This window comes from Syngnathus acus, chromosome 19 (genome assembly GCF_901709675.1).
Source record: "Syngnathus acus chromosome 19, fSynAcu1.2, whole genome shotgun sequence".
In the NCBI taxonomy this organism is placed as follows: Eukaryota; Metazoa; Chordata; class Actinopteri; order Syngnathiformes; family Syngnathidae; genus Syngnathus; species Syngnathus acus.
Genome location: NC_051103.1, coordinates 4,042,704 through 4,058,702, shown reverse-complemented (window position 1 = coordinate 4,058,702; position 15,999 = coordinate 4,042,704). Strand labels below are relative to the sequence as shown.

General features: G+C 44.0%; 3 protein-coding genes across 5 annotated transcripts; 1 reads left to right on the top strand and 2 right to left on the bottom strand.

The window, feature by feature from the left end:
- Positions 1-2: 2 nt before the first annotated feature.
- Positions 3-4,015, bottom strand: LOC119138107 (WD repeat domain phosphoinositide-interacting protein 1-like). Its single transcript, XM_037277873.1, has 12 exons — positions 3,585-4,015; positions 3,222-3,304; positions 2,876-3,045; positions 2,709-2,805; positions 2,548-2,645; positions 2,382-2,474; positions 2,242-2,312; positions 2,040-2,147; positions 1,580-1,744; positions 1,406-1,513; positions 1,186-1,325; positions 3-1,118 (listed from the first exon to the last, which is right to left on the bottom strand). The coding sequence occupies exons 1-12, from the start codon at positions 3,662-3,664 to the stop codon at positions 1,006-1,008; spliced, it is 1,326 nt and encodes a 441-aa protein (XP_037133768.1). The 5' UTR covers positions 3,665-4,015; the 3' UTR covers positions 3-1,005.
- A 589-nt stretch (positions 4,016-4,604) lies between these two features.
- On the top strand, positions 4,605-9,483 carry LOC119138126 (cAMP-dependent protein kinase type I-alpha regulatory subunit). 3 transcript variants are annotated; one of them, XM_037277906.1, is made up of 11 exons: positions 4,605-4,757; positions 5,757-5,961; positions 6,053-6,220; positions 6,286-6,377; positions 6,550-6,611; positions 6,670-6,716; positions 6,787-6,945; positions 7,018-7,078; positions 7,154-7,275; positions 7,365-7,446; positions 7,699-9,483. In XM_037277906.1, the coding sequence occupies exons 2-11, from the start codon at positions 5,788-5,790 to the stop codon at positions 7,869-7,871; spliced, it is 1,140 nt and encodes a 379-aa protein (XP_037133801.1). In that variant the 5' UTR covers positions 4,605-4,757; positions 5,757-5,787; the 3' UTR covers positions 7,872-9,483. The 3 variants fall into 3 exon arrangements, with proteins under 3 accessions (XP_037133801.1, XP_037133800.1, XP_037133802.1); XM_037277905.1 differs by having other exon boundaries at positions 5,752-5,961; XM_037277907.1 differs by having other exon boundaries at positions 4,607-4,757; positions 5,660-5,961.
- fam20a (FAM20A golgi associated secretory pathway pseudokinase) lies at positions 9,484-12,901 on the bottom strand. The gene is made up of 11 exons (XM_037277860.1): positions 12,395-12,901; positions 11,880-12,073; positions 11,773-11,823; positions 11,611-11,689; positions 11,455-11,547; positions 11,183-11,298; positions 10,686-10,866; positions 10,498-10,607; positions 10,336-10,417; positions 10,204-10,263; positions 9,484-10,132 (listed from the first exon to the last, which is right to left on the bottom strand). Exons 1-11 carry the CDS (start codon positions 12,736-12,738, stop codon positions 9,862-9,864), a joined length of 1,581 nt encoding a protein of 526 aa, XP_037133755.1. The 5' UTR covers positions 12,739-12,901; the 3' UTR covers positions 9,484-9,861.
- Between the last annotated feature and the right edge of the window lie 3,098 nt (positions 12,902-15,999).

Sequence of the window (15,999 nt, the reverse complement as noted above, 5' to 3'; positions counted from 1 at the left end):
AATTGATTCTCACTCTTTATTGTTTCTTCATTGTCAGTATACAATAGCTGAAGGTGTCCCAACAGCGCCACCTTTTGGCAAAATTCAATATCATCTGTAAGCACGACTCACAAAAAGTCTCTAACTTCTTCTGTATGTTATATACACATTTTACATCAAATTAAAAAAAAATCTTTAAAATATGCATGGTCATTTTGCGTTATTGTGTAATAAAAATAACCATCTTGAAATTCAAGGACCCGTCCGTCCTTTTGTCGTATACCGTTAATTAAGCGATTCACATTTAACCATTGGCTCCTTCATGTGAGAAATTCTCATTTTACATACGTGAGAATCTTTAAGTGTCTCTGCTTTCATATCACAGTTGCATCCTTAAGTTATACAATACTTCAAAGATTGAAATGTGCTTATTTGAAACGGCGAGGCTTTCGTTAATTCAAAATGCAAATGCCCGTACGGAAGCGAATACAAACAAACTTAGCGCGTGTCAAACATCCAAACTCTTGCAGACTTCAACTGGAACAATTACATAATTTGCAAGAAGCCTTTTGCGTAGAAATATTATTTAAAAAAAATAATAAACAATTGCCAGTGAGAAGATTTTCAGACACATCCTTTGGTTTTGTTTTCAGCAGGACAACTCTGCACAACAGCTACTTTAGAATTTTGTTTTCTTTCAAATTAAGACTTTTTAAACTTACATAATATGATAACATGATTCTTTTTCAATCGCGTCCCACATAATTGTAGCGTTATTTTTCTCATAAAACTTTATACCCTATGGCGTTATTAGTGTCATTCTACCACTTCTACTATTTTTATTCTCATAAGCAGAACAACATACAAGGTCCACTTTGGGGAATGTTGACCTACTCAGAAGGTCAGCGCTTCTCGTATGTTTCTGGTAAGATTGGTCCCCTTGACCTGCAGGGGTATGTGTGGAAGGAAGAATCTGCTTTTTAAGCCCCTCCCCCTTATCTCAGGAATCAGTAGTGTTGAGTTATTCTAGTTACTGACTGGAGGAAATTCATTTTCATCATCCAGACGCACGGGGCTCTCGGCGAACTCGTGCTCTGGGATGACGTCTCCCTTCTGGGCTCCCCCTTCCTCGGAGTATCCTGGAAATTGACGGAAAGGTCGATTGAGGTCGAAATCCCGAAATGTTTCAGTTGGTGGATAACTCACCCAAGAGTGTGGCAGAGCAGGGTGGGCTAGAGGGAAGTCCCACGGTGGCTGCGTACGATTGGCCGGCCGGTTGGTTGGAGACCTCTGCGGGCGTCTCCTCTTCCTTTTCTTCCACTTGCTCCTCGCTGTCGTCAAACAACCTGCCGGGTCAAAATTCCCATCAACGTTATTATTTCGTAATATTTACCGAGCCAAGCTTTACTGTGTTTGGTAAAGACACCTGTGTTTTTGCACCAGCGTACATTCGCCTCCATCTTGCGGATCGACATTATAGATATAAAGATGGCCGTCCGAGGACGCCACGAGCAGGCGAGGCAACTTCTGAATCCTACCGTTGAAAATAATCAAAAATCAGATAAGAAGTGATTTTGTTTAATACTTAAGATGAACTTACGTAGCCAGCGCGCAGATGTTCTTCAGGCCGAACATGTTGAGCCGCACGGTGGCGAAGGCGCGGTCCTGATGCATCATGTCGGACACCTGAGCCGGCAAGTAGGTGCTAGCGGCTGTGAACATTTTGCCCACGTACGCAGACCATGTGGGAGACTCCTCCTCGTGACTAGAAACATCAAGAAATCGTCAGGACTGTATAAAGTCGCTTTGAAAACAGACGTCTGGATGAAAGGCTTGTAGCCACATGAGTCTGAGTCATAAATCACATTCTCGTGGTTTGGTGTGATTTAGCCTGTTTAGGAATTTAAATATGTTTTTGTTCAGAAAAAGCCAAATTGCTTTGGTGCCATCTGGTGGCATCTTATTGACAGACTTGAGTAGTTGATACAAAAGTAGCCATTTTGTGGCATCTATTTGTCCCTGTTGAGTATCATCACATCTGTTTTAATTTTTTTTTCTACCTGGGGCTGTGCTGTTCCAGTTTGAAGATGTGAACTGTCTCAGTGTTGCTGGAGGCACACAGGAACTGAGCATCGGCGCTGAAGGACAGCGAACTAATACTAACATATCTAAGAATAAGACACAAATTATTAGCTCCTATGATGTTTTAATTTACGTCATGGTGTCTTGGCTATTTTGACATTGTCTGATATGTTTGCTAACCTTTTCATCCCTCGCCGGAATTCAAACAGCCTCTGTCCTTCGGGGATACTGAACACCCTGATAACGGTGCCCTGCGGAGGAAGATGGACATCGGGTTGGCCATGCCCGGTGGATGCGAGATGTTACAGAGAAGGACTCACCTTCTCCGAGGCGCTAGCTAGTTTGGTGCCGGAGGTGTTGAAGGTGAGCGCCGCCAGAGGACTGGCGTGGGCTTGGATCAGCGTCACGGTGCTCTAAATGAAAAGGGACTCAATTGCGTCACCGGTGTCATAACTTGCTGTTATATTTTGTGAACTGAGGCCTCACCAGATTGTTTGCATCATACACTGTGATCTCGCCAATCGTGGCGCTACCGGGGTATGCCAAGAAAGAGTTGCCGTGATTAACGGAAAGGGCGCAGAGACCTGGAAAGCAGAAAGCATGCAACATTACTTTCTGATTAACTGGGGCTTTCATTCCATTCCTACCTGACGGGTTTGTGGGCGTGTTAAGCAGAGTCTTGAGAAGTTTCATGTCCTTGATATTGTGGATGTAAATGGACTCCTCCAGGCAAACCACCAGTCGCTGACGGAGACGGCAAATTTAACGTGAATCCTGACAAATGCCGACCCAGAAGACCGTTGGAGCATCTTACCTGCCTGTTGAGCCTGACGGAGAGGATGTTGTTGGTGTAGCTGTAGTTGCAGATTTCGGTACCTTTCTTGAAGTGATAGACGTTCATCCGCCGTGGCATGGATTGGCTCACCACTACCACCAGGCTGCTGGAGAACAGCCGCTCCACGATGCAAACGTCGGAACACTCCACTGGGTGAGAGGGATTTTTCAAGTTACAGGACCTTAATTTAATGTAATTAGTGAATGCTGTTGTTTTTTGGGTTCGCAACGTGCTTTATGGTCAGCTCCATTTTGAATGTTGCGAAAAGAGAGTTCATTGTATATACCAACGATTTTGTATGCATGAGGAGACGGCGCTTTCTCACCTCCCTCGTGGATGCAGTCCAGTTTGTCCACAGCGGTGACAGAGAAGAGACGGTAGCCGGTTTTGGTGCCTACTGACAAGGAGCTAAACACCAATGCGAGAAAAAAATAAAAAGGAAAAAAAGCATTTCAATCATTTTCAGCGACAGATGGTTTGGCACTGCTGTCAGTGTCAATTAAGGAGGATGCAGCTGAGATGAAGTAGGGAGTGATAACTTTATCCTATGCTAAAGCAGTTTTAATGACTTTAAGGAGTTGAAAGATTATTTAGTTTACAAAAAACACTTTGGGTTGATGACCATAAACGTCTTTGCGGTGCAGGTGCGTCAAGGAGCTTTCGTTCGTGCGGCCCTCAGGTTGCTTACGTGGTGTCCTGGTTAAACGAGGCACAGATGAAGCCTCGGAGCATCTCGGGGCCGCCGTCCCCTTCGTCTTGCGAATCCATCCGAGCCGCCACTTTTCCCTGTCCTCTCACCGACCGAGCTCAGAGGCCTCGGGCTTGGCTCGATCCACACCGGGGGGCACCCCCGCTTTCCCCTCCTCCTCTGCCCCGACTCCAAACGCCACGCTCACAGTCCTCGGGGAGAGGAATGTCCGGACGGACTAGCCCCGGATGGTACGCATACAAGCGACGACAGCGAACGATCGCCCGATCGCTTTAAATTGTGGACGAGATCAACGGTACCGATCGTGTCGTTTTGCTGTGACACACAACGACGGTACTGTTAATATGAATATTAACTTGCAGGCTCCATACAGCAAAACAATAACAACTGATGGGAGGACGCGTCACTCTAACGTGCGTTCTGATTGGCTGGGAGACATACAGAAGCCCCGCCTTCTAATTTCGCACGCAAATTTGTATAATGCAGGTAGTTGATTTGTCAAAGAAACTGTCAGTCGAGTAAGTTGACGTAGCAAACCACTGATTGGTCAACGTCACGCTCGATGGACTGTTTTGGTGATTCCATTGGCTAACAGTGTAATCAATCTGTTCACTGTGCTTTTGATCGGTTTTATGTGACAAAACTCAAACGAAATTCAAATAACACGTCAAACAACCACATCTTTCAAATCTTTGTATCTCAAACTTAAAAGGAATGCGTTAAATCGTGCACCCCTTTGCCACTAAACCAACTAATCCTTATGCTTTTTAAGGTGTCATCTTCATGATTCAAACACATCTACAATCTGCACACATTATTGCATTGAAAAATCTGTGATTATGATATCCATGATTTAATGTTTTAAACAACTTGTGTGACTTTTTTAAGTTCAAGCTGAGATCCTTGACGTCATTGGCTTGGACTTGGCCCCTTTAAGGTTGCCAGGGGTTACGGGCTCACATGTCAGAACGAGGAGAATTGACGTCAGTGAAGGCCGCTGATTGGCTCTCAGCCGTATCCGGTGGGGCAGCGGTCCAGGGCTTGGGGAAAAAAAGATCGAACCGAGCTCAACCTGCTAACGGTTACAGCTTTCACATACACCACCCGTCCCGAGTCGCTGTCGAAGGGCTCGGTAGGATTTGACTCCATCTTGTGAGTATTTCTCTTTCCTTTTCGCCGACGCGCGGCATGACCTCTGTGAAATATGTTTTGTCTTCTCTCGCGTTTGTTTATGATGGAACCCAAGATGGCGTCAAGGCAAGAGGGCTTTGCCTTTGCACGAAGCTAGGAAGCTATACGTCAAAACCTCCATCGCGATTTGAACGCGGAATTTACACTAAGTGTATGAGTAAAGAAAATCTAACCACGGCGTTTTAGTATCTAATGGAGAATTTGTGATGCTCGCGAGGTTTGCGTTGGCCAAGCACTCCCTGACCTAGACGTCATTGCAGACTGCACACAATGTTAACTTGCGAGATTCAGTATTTATTTCGTATTTTGATTTACCAGCCGCATTGTTTTTGTACTACATATTCAACCGCCGCTTTTTAGGCAAGGTCACGGAGCATCGTCATGATTTCGATATAAAAGATTGCTGACATTCAATTGAAAACTGGATGTTTAAACAAGATAGAAAAGGTAATGGTGTCGACACATGCCCGATAGTGTTGCAAGCGCAGGATGGATGTGGTTTGCACTTTCAGTTTTGAAGTATAACTGTCAAGGCTTTCCTGTTTGATAAAGGCCAAGCAACTTCTTGTTTTCTAAGTGTTTGATCGTATGATTGCATTTTCCGAAAAGTATCGAACCTCCAACGAGAGGCCAGTCACACTTTTGCTATTAATTGCAAGCAACATTGTGCACGAGACACTTTCATAGTCCGACTTTGTGATATCAAACTTGACTCGGGGGGATGAAAAATGTTGCGGTTTGAAAACAGACATCATATGACCGTCTTCTGGCCTGCTGCTAAACAACATCACACGTCTTTTCGCCTTCTCGCTCTGGTTCTATTTCTCTCACGTTCTTGTTATTTTCGTCCATCGGTTACACAGAAACTCACAGTGCTCATTTATAATGCTGCAACTTGTGGCATTGAGAAGATCTCATCTGCCCCCCCCCCCCTTCCTGTTGGCTCATTCCCAAGGTTAGAGGTCATAGAGCAAGATTGTGGTTTGTCGTCATGGCTTCTGGAAGCACGAGCAGCGAAGAGGAGCGCAGCCTGAGGGAGTGCGAGCAGTACGTGCAGAAACACAACATTCAACAGCTGCTGAAGGACTGCATTGTCCAGCTGTGCACCTCCAGGCCCGAGCGGCCCATGGCTTTCCTCAGGGAGTACTTTGAGCGTCTTGAGAAGGTATGTACACGCTCTTCATGGAACGTTACTGTCTCCACACTGTAGGATTTTTTTTTTTATTTTTTATTCTTGCATCCCTTCTCCCTATCAGGAGGAGGCGAAGCAGATCCAGAACCAGCAGAAGGCCAGTTCGCGCTCTGACTCCCGCGACGAGGAGGTGTCCCCGCCCATGAACCCTGTGGTGAAGGGTCGCAGGCGGCGGGGAGCCTTCAGCGCTGAGGTTTACACGGAGGAGGATGCCGCCTCTTATGTCAGAAAGGTACACAAATGTGTATAGCGAAATGTTTGGTTGAAGAGGTTCCTTCAGTCGCGTTGTCTCTTCAGGTCATTCCGAAGGACTACAAGACAATGGCAGCCTTAGCCAAAGCTATTGAAAAGAACGTGCTCTTCTCGCACTTGGACGACAATGAAAGGAGGTACTTGATTTCTTTTTTGGGGGGGGGTCCAGGGAGCATTTAATAGAGTCCTTTCTGGTATAAAAGTACTGCTTTGGTGCCCATTTTGTTGCATCTTGGAACTATATTGAAGTTAGGGGAGGAATTTCTTTTTTTTTTTTCATGAACTAACTCTCAAACGTTTCTTTTTTAGTGACATCTTTGACGCTATGTTTCCTGTCACCTACATCGCCGGGGAGACTGTCATTTTGCAGGGTAGGATTGTTTTGACAATACCAAATCAAGACCCGTATTTACAATTTTCCTTCCGCAGGTGATGAGGGTGACAATTTCTACGTTATTGACCAAGGAGAGATGGATGTGAGTAGTTTCTCTTATGATGACCGGAAACTAGCAGGGAGACTTTGCCTCCTCCTCTTCTATGGTCCAGGTGTACGTGAACAACGAATGGGTCACGAGCATCGGCGAAGGCGGCAGCTTCGGAGAGCTGGCGCTGATATACGGCACCCCGAGGGCCGCCACCGTCCGGGCCAAGACCAACGTCAAGCTGTGGGGCATCGACAGAGACAGCTACAGGAGAATACTCATGGTGCCCAAACGTCGGCGTTTGGCTCGCATGGCGGCCAAGAATATTAACCAGACATTTTGTGTTTGAATGTAGGGAAGCACTTTGAGGAAGAGGAAGATGTACGAGGAATTCCTGAGGAAAGTGTCCATTTTAGGTGCGTCCTTTTTAATATTATTGTCGCACTGCGTGAACTCGGGAGCGATTGCAACCGAGTGCTTGATTCCCTCAGAGTCTCTGGACAAGTGGGAGCGCCTGACCGTCGCCGACGCCCTGGAGCCAGTCCAGTTCGAGGACGGCCAGAAGATTGTGGTGCAGGGAGAACCTGGAGATGAGTTCTTCATCATTTTGGAGGTAAATGCAGCCGTTGAAGAGGAGCACGCAAAAGAGCTGCGGCGGTTTCACGCTCGGCATCATGCGTGTTTGTTGCGTGCTTCCATCAGGGTTCTGCTGCGGTGCTGCAACGTCGCTCGGAGAACGAGGAGTTTGTCGAAGTGGGAAGATTAGGACCATCCGACTACTTTGGTAAAGAAATATTTTATTTTTTTTGTCCATATTTGGGACTCGTGGTTTCTTTTCAAGTGTTCACATTTTAGAAAGAATTCTGTTTCTTTTATACCGCCCTCGTGTGGCCAAGCTGCGCACAGCAGAAGCGCAGCATTATTGGCATTTTTATTCCTTTTGAAATATGTGGAAAAAGTATGAACTTGGGACAAATTTGAAGAATAGTGACAGCTCTGAATTTTCCTTTTAAGAGCCATTGCACTTTTCACTCAGGTGAGATCGCGCTGCTGATGAACCGCCCCCGCGCCGCCACCGTGGTGGCCCGCGGCCCCCTGAAGTGCGTCAAGCTGGACCGGCCTCGCTTCGAGCGCGTGCTGGGCCCGTGCTCGGACATCCTCAAACGCAACATCCAACAGTACAACAGCTTCGTCTCGCTGTCGGTCTGAAGGGGCTCGACACCCCCCCCCTCCCCTCGCCTTTTTCGACTTCGGGTCCACCAACGCAATTTGCTTTCCGCCACTTCCTTTCCTCTTTTTTCGCCCCTCCTCTCCTGAGATCCCCGTGTTTTTCTTTCCCAGCCGCCCGGAGGTGGCTTTTAGCCGTTCACCAGCGCTTGTACCAGCCGCTGTAACGTTACCGTGTAGGCACAGTTGCATTCACGCCGCTTTTGTCAGATACGCGCTGGGTTCCGCTTTGTTTTTCGGAGAACGCAAAGCCACATTTGTTAGGAGATCCGGGCTCTCAAAGACAGGACAATCAGAAACCTCACATGGGGAATTTGTTACAGACGGATGTTTTTCTTTTTGGAATTTTCCCATTAGACACGTGCAGCAGAGGCTCGCCAGCATAGGAGATGATTGCACCAAATGTCAGTCAGACCTTTTTTTTTTTTTTTTTTTTCAGCTTCCTGAGCAGTAGAATGAGTTGAGTTGAGTTTTAGTGTGTAGAGGCTGGTGCCAAATGTTCATTCCACCTGAGATGCAATGTTACCTTCTATTTGGAGCATTAGACAGGATTTTGGTTTTCCCCTCAAACCCTTTTTTTTTGTGCTAATCAGTAGAACACCTTTACTTGAAGATTAAAATCAGAAAATATATATAGAAAGGGTAAAAAAAAAAAAAAAGCAAGTATTGTATATTTCAGTATTCCGTTCTTTTAGTAGACACCAAATAACTTGGTCACTTGCTTTGTAATCAAAATGTTCTAGTTCAATGACTCAATAACTATTCTTAAATTTATGGTTTGGAGTGATGGTAATCTTAAAAAAAAAAAAAGATATGTTCTCTTGTCTTTTGTAAACACTTATTTTTCCATAAATTCTATTTTAGCTGTTCAGTGCCACAAAGTAAATAAATGCTTCTTGTCTATTGACACAACAGTATATAATTGTATTGTGTAATAATGAGTTGCGATTTTTTTTTTTTTTCCCCATTCCCCTAACTTACGAAATTGCGTTTTGAAAAATATTTCAGGACATTCAAGGTATTTATGTATTAAGAGCGAGTTATTTATTGAAAACTTTTTGCTTTTTTGCCAACTGGAAAACGCCGCCTGTCTTTTCCACCCGCTTGTGATTTGTTCTCCCCGCTTATTCGGCACAATGTTGTTTGGCATCCTCGGCACGAGAACGACAAAATTTCATTTGTGACGTCATGGCGATTTGATCAAAGTGATTTCAGCCCACCTTCAATCCTGCGACATTTTTACCTGAAAAGAGAACACCACGTTTAGTCACTTCCTGTCCATCTCGCTCCACAGGGGAAAATTTGTCGGACGAATGTCTCCGTGTATATAGCCGCAACCTCAGCAATCGGTTTTCGATGTTTTAGCCACACCGTAGTCGTCCCGGTTTGCCTTAGCTGAACTTTTCCTGGGCTTACAAGTAGTCGTCAGTCACCCCCGCTGGTTCCAGCGGGTATCGGTATGGGCCATGAGAGGACCGTTCTTTTTCTATTCTTCCCTGTGTTCAGTTTGACCTCCTATATGTGGAAAGATGTTTATCCTTTTTGGTATAGATTGTTCCAGATGGCAGTTTAAGCAATAAAAAAGTAAAAACAATCTGACTGAAGCGGTTTTTATTTTGTGTTATTCATGGGCAACACATGTACGATCACGGTGTACGGGTGCCTTTATGAAAATTATTCATGTAATATTTTCAACTCAAGCCGCTAGAGGGAGACATTGAGGCTTAAAACGTCTACCCTGTTTGTCTTTAGCGAACTTTATATTTGATGTGCGCTGTTTTTGTTAACATTCATGTGCTTATGTGCAACAACAGGCTTGTCAATAATGCGCAGATCGATGCGTTTCACGCGGAACCTCCTCAGATTCCCTCACAGCATCTAGTATTGATTCCTGGCTTGTTCCATTAAAATCGAAACGACTGCACTTCATCATGAAGTCTTAAGGAGCAGAGTTGACTGCCACCGTCTGCTGCTACCTGGCCTTTTTGCTCTCTGCGTTGGCCCGAGGGTTCACCGTAGCTCCGATGAAGTCATTGGCGATGACCTGCTCGGAACCCAGCTTGCGCGTGCAACGTTGGACCGCTCGCAGGATCTTCACGAGGCGGCGATCCAGGGCTGAGAGATGCGTTTCTGTTAGGATGGGCCGCAGGGGGTCTTTTTGCAGAGACTCCCTCATCATGTCGCTCAGTCTGAACTGCGGTTGGGCCAACAGCTGGAGCCGCAGGAGAGTGGAACGCTTTATTCTGCAGGGGCAAATAATATAAACATTTATTTGTGACGAATGCTGGAGAATTTTTTTTGCAGTTCAACTTACATGCAGCACTGAGAGAGTGGCGCAAGGATGGACATCTCATCTTGACTGTGCTTCCCAAATCTACAATCACATCAAGGTACTACATTTACATGTATATATTGATTTATATATATTTTTTTATTATTATTTTACCCTCTGGCGTTATCTAAGTGAAGAGGAAATCCTTCATCGCCAAATTTGGTGAAAATCTCATAGTGGTGTCTGTCCATGTTGCCTGCAAAAAAAAAAAAAAAAAACATTTCTTCTTTTGCTATATGTGTGGTAATAAAGAGATTACTCACAATAATAACGTACCTATAAGAAAGTCAAAGACGGCCATGTCGATTATGTTGAGGAGCCGGTTGCCTGAGTTGTAAGGATAAAGCTTCTTTATGTTGTCGCAGTAGGATGGATTCACCTGCCATCTTTTCCAGAAAATTGATAACATATGATCCAGATTTTTTTTGATTTGTTAATAAGATCGATTCAAATGGGGTTCTTACTCTTCCTGGCCGGTGAAAGTGTAGGAGCGTATCCAAGGGTTGGGGATGGAGATACGGGGGGCGATGCTGAGGCTGGGCAGGTAGGCGGACAAAGAACCTTCCAGGAGGTCGGGGTGCCCACAAACTGCGTATTCTGTCTTGCACGTGTACAGGCATTTGGAGAAAAAGCAAGTGTTGTTTGCTGTAATGAGATGAGAAAAAAAAAAATATTTATATATAACTTTATTTCATGTGGCCTGCTTAATTTAGCTACAATTTAGGCTTCATGCATCAGGATGTGCGCGCCTTGGCGTATTTGTACAGTCAATTTGTTTTTCTAATATTTACTTACTGAAAAAGAAAAACGGAAATGTTCTTTCGCTCGAGCTAGATGTAATGCTGTTATTTGTCCGCAAGACGGCGCCAAATCCGCTACGAATAATACAGCATACTGTCGACGATGCCGAGTTCAAAAGTGTCAATACTAAATTACTTTCTTTTTTTTTTTTTTTTTTTACCGGGTGAGGTGAAGAAAACAGCCCGTAGGTCATCATTTTGGGTCACTTGGAGCACTTCGCCTGTAAGGTTCAGATACCTGCCAACCACTGGTGGAACTCTTCGAAAGTCCAAGATCCTAACAGAAAACCACAAAAATCTGTAAGTAAATGTATTAATTAATTAATTTATTTATTTTTAAAAATTATTTATTTATTTATTTATTTATTTACATTCGACCACTCCTATTTTCTGATGTGGCTAACTGAACTTCTTGGAAAGATGTGGAGGGTACCTGTCCAAGTGAAAGGCAGCAATCTCTGCATTGTGTCTCTGGACATCCACAAAGAAAAAGACGTCATCCGGAGTCTCCTCGTCTCTCTCCTGCCTGACACCGAGGCATAAAAACATCATTTACGAGTCTGAAGATGGTTAATGAGGCTGCGCTCACCTCATTGGCTTGAACATGGCCTTGCCAAAGTTCTGCATCTTCAGCGCCAGTTTCAGGTGGTGCCCACTGGGCTTCACCACTGAATAGATACACAGCAACCATCCATTATCCTAAAGTAACTTTTAAGTGGACATGTAATGTGAAAAGGAGGACTGACCTTACCTTGGCTGCAGTCACACGCTCCTTTCAGGGCCTTCTCATCTTGAGTGTAATCTGCAACAATTTCCCAGATTACAATGGCGGCGATTTGAAAAGTCCAACTGTCTCACCTGCGTTGACCACCATCATGTCCCGCATGTCCGCGAGCAGCCGCGTGATGGCAGGGTCATGACGGGAGTACAGAGCATGGCGGCTAATTCCCGTGTGGAACTTGAGCCAGTTAGCGCCGACGTCAAAGTCCACTCGGTGTTGGGTCATCGTGATGTTGGAGGTCGACGCGGCTTCGTTGTACAACTTCATGTGTCTGAGGAAGAGTCTTGACTTTAAAGGCAACCTAACCACAAATTGCTTTCGAGAAGTGGAAATAGCCATAAAGTAGAACTTGACTGCTCGTAATTCTTGTCCCTTTCCACCTCAAGTGTCCAAAAATCTCCCACTCTTGCTGAATGAGCACATAGACAAGCTAGGACAGCTTTGTGTTTTTCAAAAACCTTGTTTGTGATTTCCCAGCTGCATTTGTTATCATGCGCTGATGCCAAAGTGTGTTTATTTTCGCCGCTAGGTTGAACGGCCGTAAATTAAGCGACACTCGTGTGAGAGGGATGCTAAGAAGACAAAAGCTGACCTTTCCCATCGTGATATTTTCTTCCTGTAGTAATTCATCAGGAGGTCCACCTGGAGCAGCTTCTCCTCTGCTTCCAGCGTCGGGTTCTGGATGTTATACAAAGGATGGGCGAACAAGCTGTCAAGTTTGGAACCCTCATTGGGGAGTCCAGAAGCGTACACATCCTGGAGCGGGACAGAAGTCCAGTTGGAGAACTGAGCGGGGAAGCTGAAGTTGCCACGGCGACACGAGCAAAACTGTCCCAGTCCTTCAACGTTGCGTAGCTTTGGCAGGAGGATGAAGTAGAGGTCAGCGGAGAAGATGGCGATGAGGGTTACGGCCAATAATAATCGTTCTTTTCTCATTGTTGAAAAGGGAAGAAGAGGAACAAGCGGGGGCTCTCACCGGGGTGGGCGAGGCATCTCTGGCGCAGTCGCTGAAGAACTGAGAGGAGCAGTGAGCGTGTATTGGGAAAAGTCGCCCACAGCTGGATCGTTTCCCGTGAACTGCTGCACTGAGAGTGAGGGAGGGAGGGAGGGAGGGAGGGAGGGAGGAAAGAGATCGTGTGCATCCGAGAGAGAGAGCGGGAGAGAGAGTGAGGGAGGGAGGGGTGGAGGAGCCTGCGTGCAGGTATGTGCAGGGTCATGTTGGACACTTCTGCAGGTCCAACTTTGGCTCTTTGTCAAATAGTGAATGTTCGCAAATCATTTACATGGCAAAAATAAATACCCAGACAAATTTGTTGCTCAACTTCATGGAGGTAAACATCATGCTCCGGTCTCTCGCCTGTTGTTTATGAAAACACTCAACTTGGCACACGCACTTGTGTTGTCGTGGTATTTTGGAACAAGTGTCGCCGGTTTGGGGCTGTTTACGCGTCTGTGCACGCGGGTGCGGCTGCAGAAAAAAAATAAACACACGTCAGTGTCTGGGTGTTGTTTTATTCGTCCTGGAGGAAAAACAAAGTGAGAAGACTTTTGCGAGCTAGATCAGATCAGAGCATGCATAGAAAGTGATTAGGTCGATATTTAGATGTTGATCAGGCTTTCTGTGTGGAATGGAAACTATGCAGTTAAAATCGTAGCTGAAGGGAACACCCGCCCTGCCGTGTTGAGAGACTTATCATTTGCTACCCATTCATTAAAGCTGAAATCTATAATATCATGATGTGATTTATATGTTTACACTGTTACAGTGAGGGGAAACTCGATCGGGTTGTTTTTGTGCAAATGATGTTCTCATTTCCATCAAAGCATTCCTTACGTTTTCACTATTTTTTTTTGCAAGCCTAGAGAAGTCTCGACGGCTGGCACTCTCAGCCACAAACACAAAAACAATGAGCCCAGACAATGAAAAATATACTGATATTTTTATTTCTCCGTTCCACATCAATTGCACCTTAAATATAACTTGCTTCCTTTCTTCGCGGTCAACCAAGCACTCTGCAGCTTGGCACATTCCCGCCTGCCGACTTGATCGTTCCTTTTATAGCTGACCGCTGCTGGATGTGCACAAGCCTAAACGTGCACACATGACAATTATTCATCCAGAGAAAATGTAAACTGACTTTAGTGGGATTTTTAAAAATGCAGTCGAGTGATGAAGAAATACTGTTTGTGGAATGGATTTTTTTTTTCTCTTCTTCTGCATCTCCAGATGTACTTGACTCATCACGACAATTCCTCAGGCTAAAAGATGATTAAAAAGGGAAAGCTGAGCTTGAGACCTGTTTGTTTGTGTGCGCTAAACATCTGTTGTTGCACAAAATAGTTCAACCTCAGTATAGCTCCTCGTTTTCAAATCTGGCCTTGTCGTTGTTACCGAGCCTTAAATGTACCACTTCACCAGACTTCCTTGACGCCGATTCCTAGTTTGTTGGCATTGTATGTGTGATTTTAGTCCGTTTTTAGCATTTACGACTTTGTTTACGACGACGATGACCACCACGCACCATCTGAGGAACGTGTATAGCACTGGTGGCTCACACTATTTACCCTCGTTGAGCCCAATCAAAACACCAGTCAGGACATAGCGACATAGCTGTGGCTTACTGGAATGATACCGGTTCAGTATCACAGCTGTTTTGGAAGTCCATCTGCACTTCTTTGCAGTGGATGTATTTTTATCCTTCTCTGGAATCACCTTCAGAGCCAAACCCTCTGCAGAAATCTCAAAACTGCCTCCTTAAAATGGCTAAAATAAGAAGCTAATGAAAAACGGGTGTCTGACTTTTAAGAAAAAAAAAGCAACTTTGAATGTGGCTGCAGGAGGAATATTTTTCAAAGTTGGAGAGGAGAAGGTGTAACACAAGAGCGTGAGGTGATAAAGTATGCACATCCACACAGCCAGACTGTCCAGCCTGTATGTTTATATTGGCCTCATACATCAAGACGTGGGAGTGCACGGAAGTCGTCGAGGAAACTACTCCAGACTCGAACTTACTGTCTGACAAGAGCTGAATTTATTATTGATCTTACCTTGGTTTTTTTCCTCCACAGACAAATTGTTGTAACGGCCTTGATTGCTCCAATGCAGCTCCAATGAGCCCGCTATAAAAAGACAGAATTCTGATGAGTCAGCATGATCTGTCACCACCTGTCTCCTCCCTGCTTCCTAGATGGTGCAGTGCCAAGTAGCCTTTTGGATGCTACCACTAAACTGGGCTCATTAGAGTGATGGGATGGATGAGAGGCGCTGGTGGGAGGAGGGCAGTACTGATTGCATTACATAGAAAATGGATTGAGCTCGCAGTATCAAATAGCTGAAGATGTTGCCAACTTGAAGCATGTGCGGTTACAAATGGAATCCGGAATCTGACGTTTCGGGCACCGGATGTGTTTGATGATAAAACCAAGAAGTTATGTAATAGTCCAATGAGAGTTGACCAGTGAAGTAAGGTCAGGATCACCCGTAGAGCCAGAGCGCTTTGACAGAAGCCCCTCTGACCGCACTCTGATCTGATACAACAGTTCAGTTAAATTACATTACAATATATACAATAATAAATATAAATATAAATATAAATATAAATATACATAACCGATATAGCCGATGGAGTATTGTAAACTTCTCAGCGCTCTTAAAAGCGATAATGCGGGGCAAAAATACACATACAAGGAAAACACTGGACTGAAAAAAAACCATGTGGATTTGATGGTGAGAGGCTGTTTTCAATTGTAGTGTCGCCCTCTTGTGGTCTGAAGTCTGAAGCGCATGCTTTAACCGTCAAATATAAATATAAATATAAATATACATATACATATAAATATACATATAAATATACATAGAAATATACATAGAAATAGAAATAGAAATAATATAATTATACTATGATTAAATATAAATAGAAATAATACAATTATACTATAATTATAATCTAATATATAAAATATGATGTAATAATGATAAAAGAATTTTTTATTTTTTAAATCTTTTATATAGTATAATATAATAATACAATAATAAAAAATAATTTTCATAATATAATATAATATAATTGAATATAATATAATACATTAGATAACAATATAAAATATAATATTGACTAATATAATATAAAATATATAAATTAATATAGTATAAAGTAATATATTTAATTTAATTTAATTTAATTTAATTTAATTTAA

Excerpts from the sequence above, each read along its gene's own strand:
- LOC119138126 (XM_037277906.1), top strand. The coding sequence starts at position 5,788 with ATGGCTTCTGGAAGCACGAGCAGCGAAGAGGAGCGCAGCCTGAGGGAG. Across the intron at positions 6,612-6,669 it reads GGAGACTGTCATTTTGCAGG|GTGATGAGGGTGACAATTTC; the intron begins GTAGGATTGTTT and ends TTCCTTCCGCAG. Across the intron at positions 6,717-6,786 it reads TTGACCAAGGAGAGATGGAT|GTGTACGTGAACAACGAATG; the intron begins GTGAGTAGTTTC and ends TCTATGGTCCAG.
- fam20a (XM_037277860.1), bottom strand. The coding sequence starts at position 12,738 with ATGAGAAAAGAACGATTATTATTGGCCGTAACCCTCATCGCCATCTTC. Across the intron at positions 11,548-11,610 it reads GCCATGTTCAAGCCAATGAG|GCAGGAGAGAGACGAGGAGA; the intron begins GTGAGCGCAGCC and ends CCTCGGTGTCAG. Across the intron at positions 10,608-10,685 it reads ACTTTCACCGGCCAGGAAGA|ATGGCAGGTGAATCCATCCT; the intron begins GTAAGAACCCCA and ends TTTCTGGAAAAG.
- LOC119138107 (XM_037277873.1), bottom strand. The coding sequence starts at position 3,664 with ATGGATTCGCAAGACGAAGGGGACGGCGGCCCCGAGATGCTCCGAGGC. Across the intron at positions 3,046-3,221 it reads GGACTGCATCCACGAGGGAG|TGGAGTGTTCCGACGTTTGC; the intron begins GTGAGAAAGCGC and ends CCTCTCACCCAG. Across the intron at positions 2,475-2,547 it reads TGTATGATGCAAACAATCTG|AGCACCGTGACGCTGATCCA; the intron begins GTGAGGCCTCAG and ends CTTTTCATTTAG.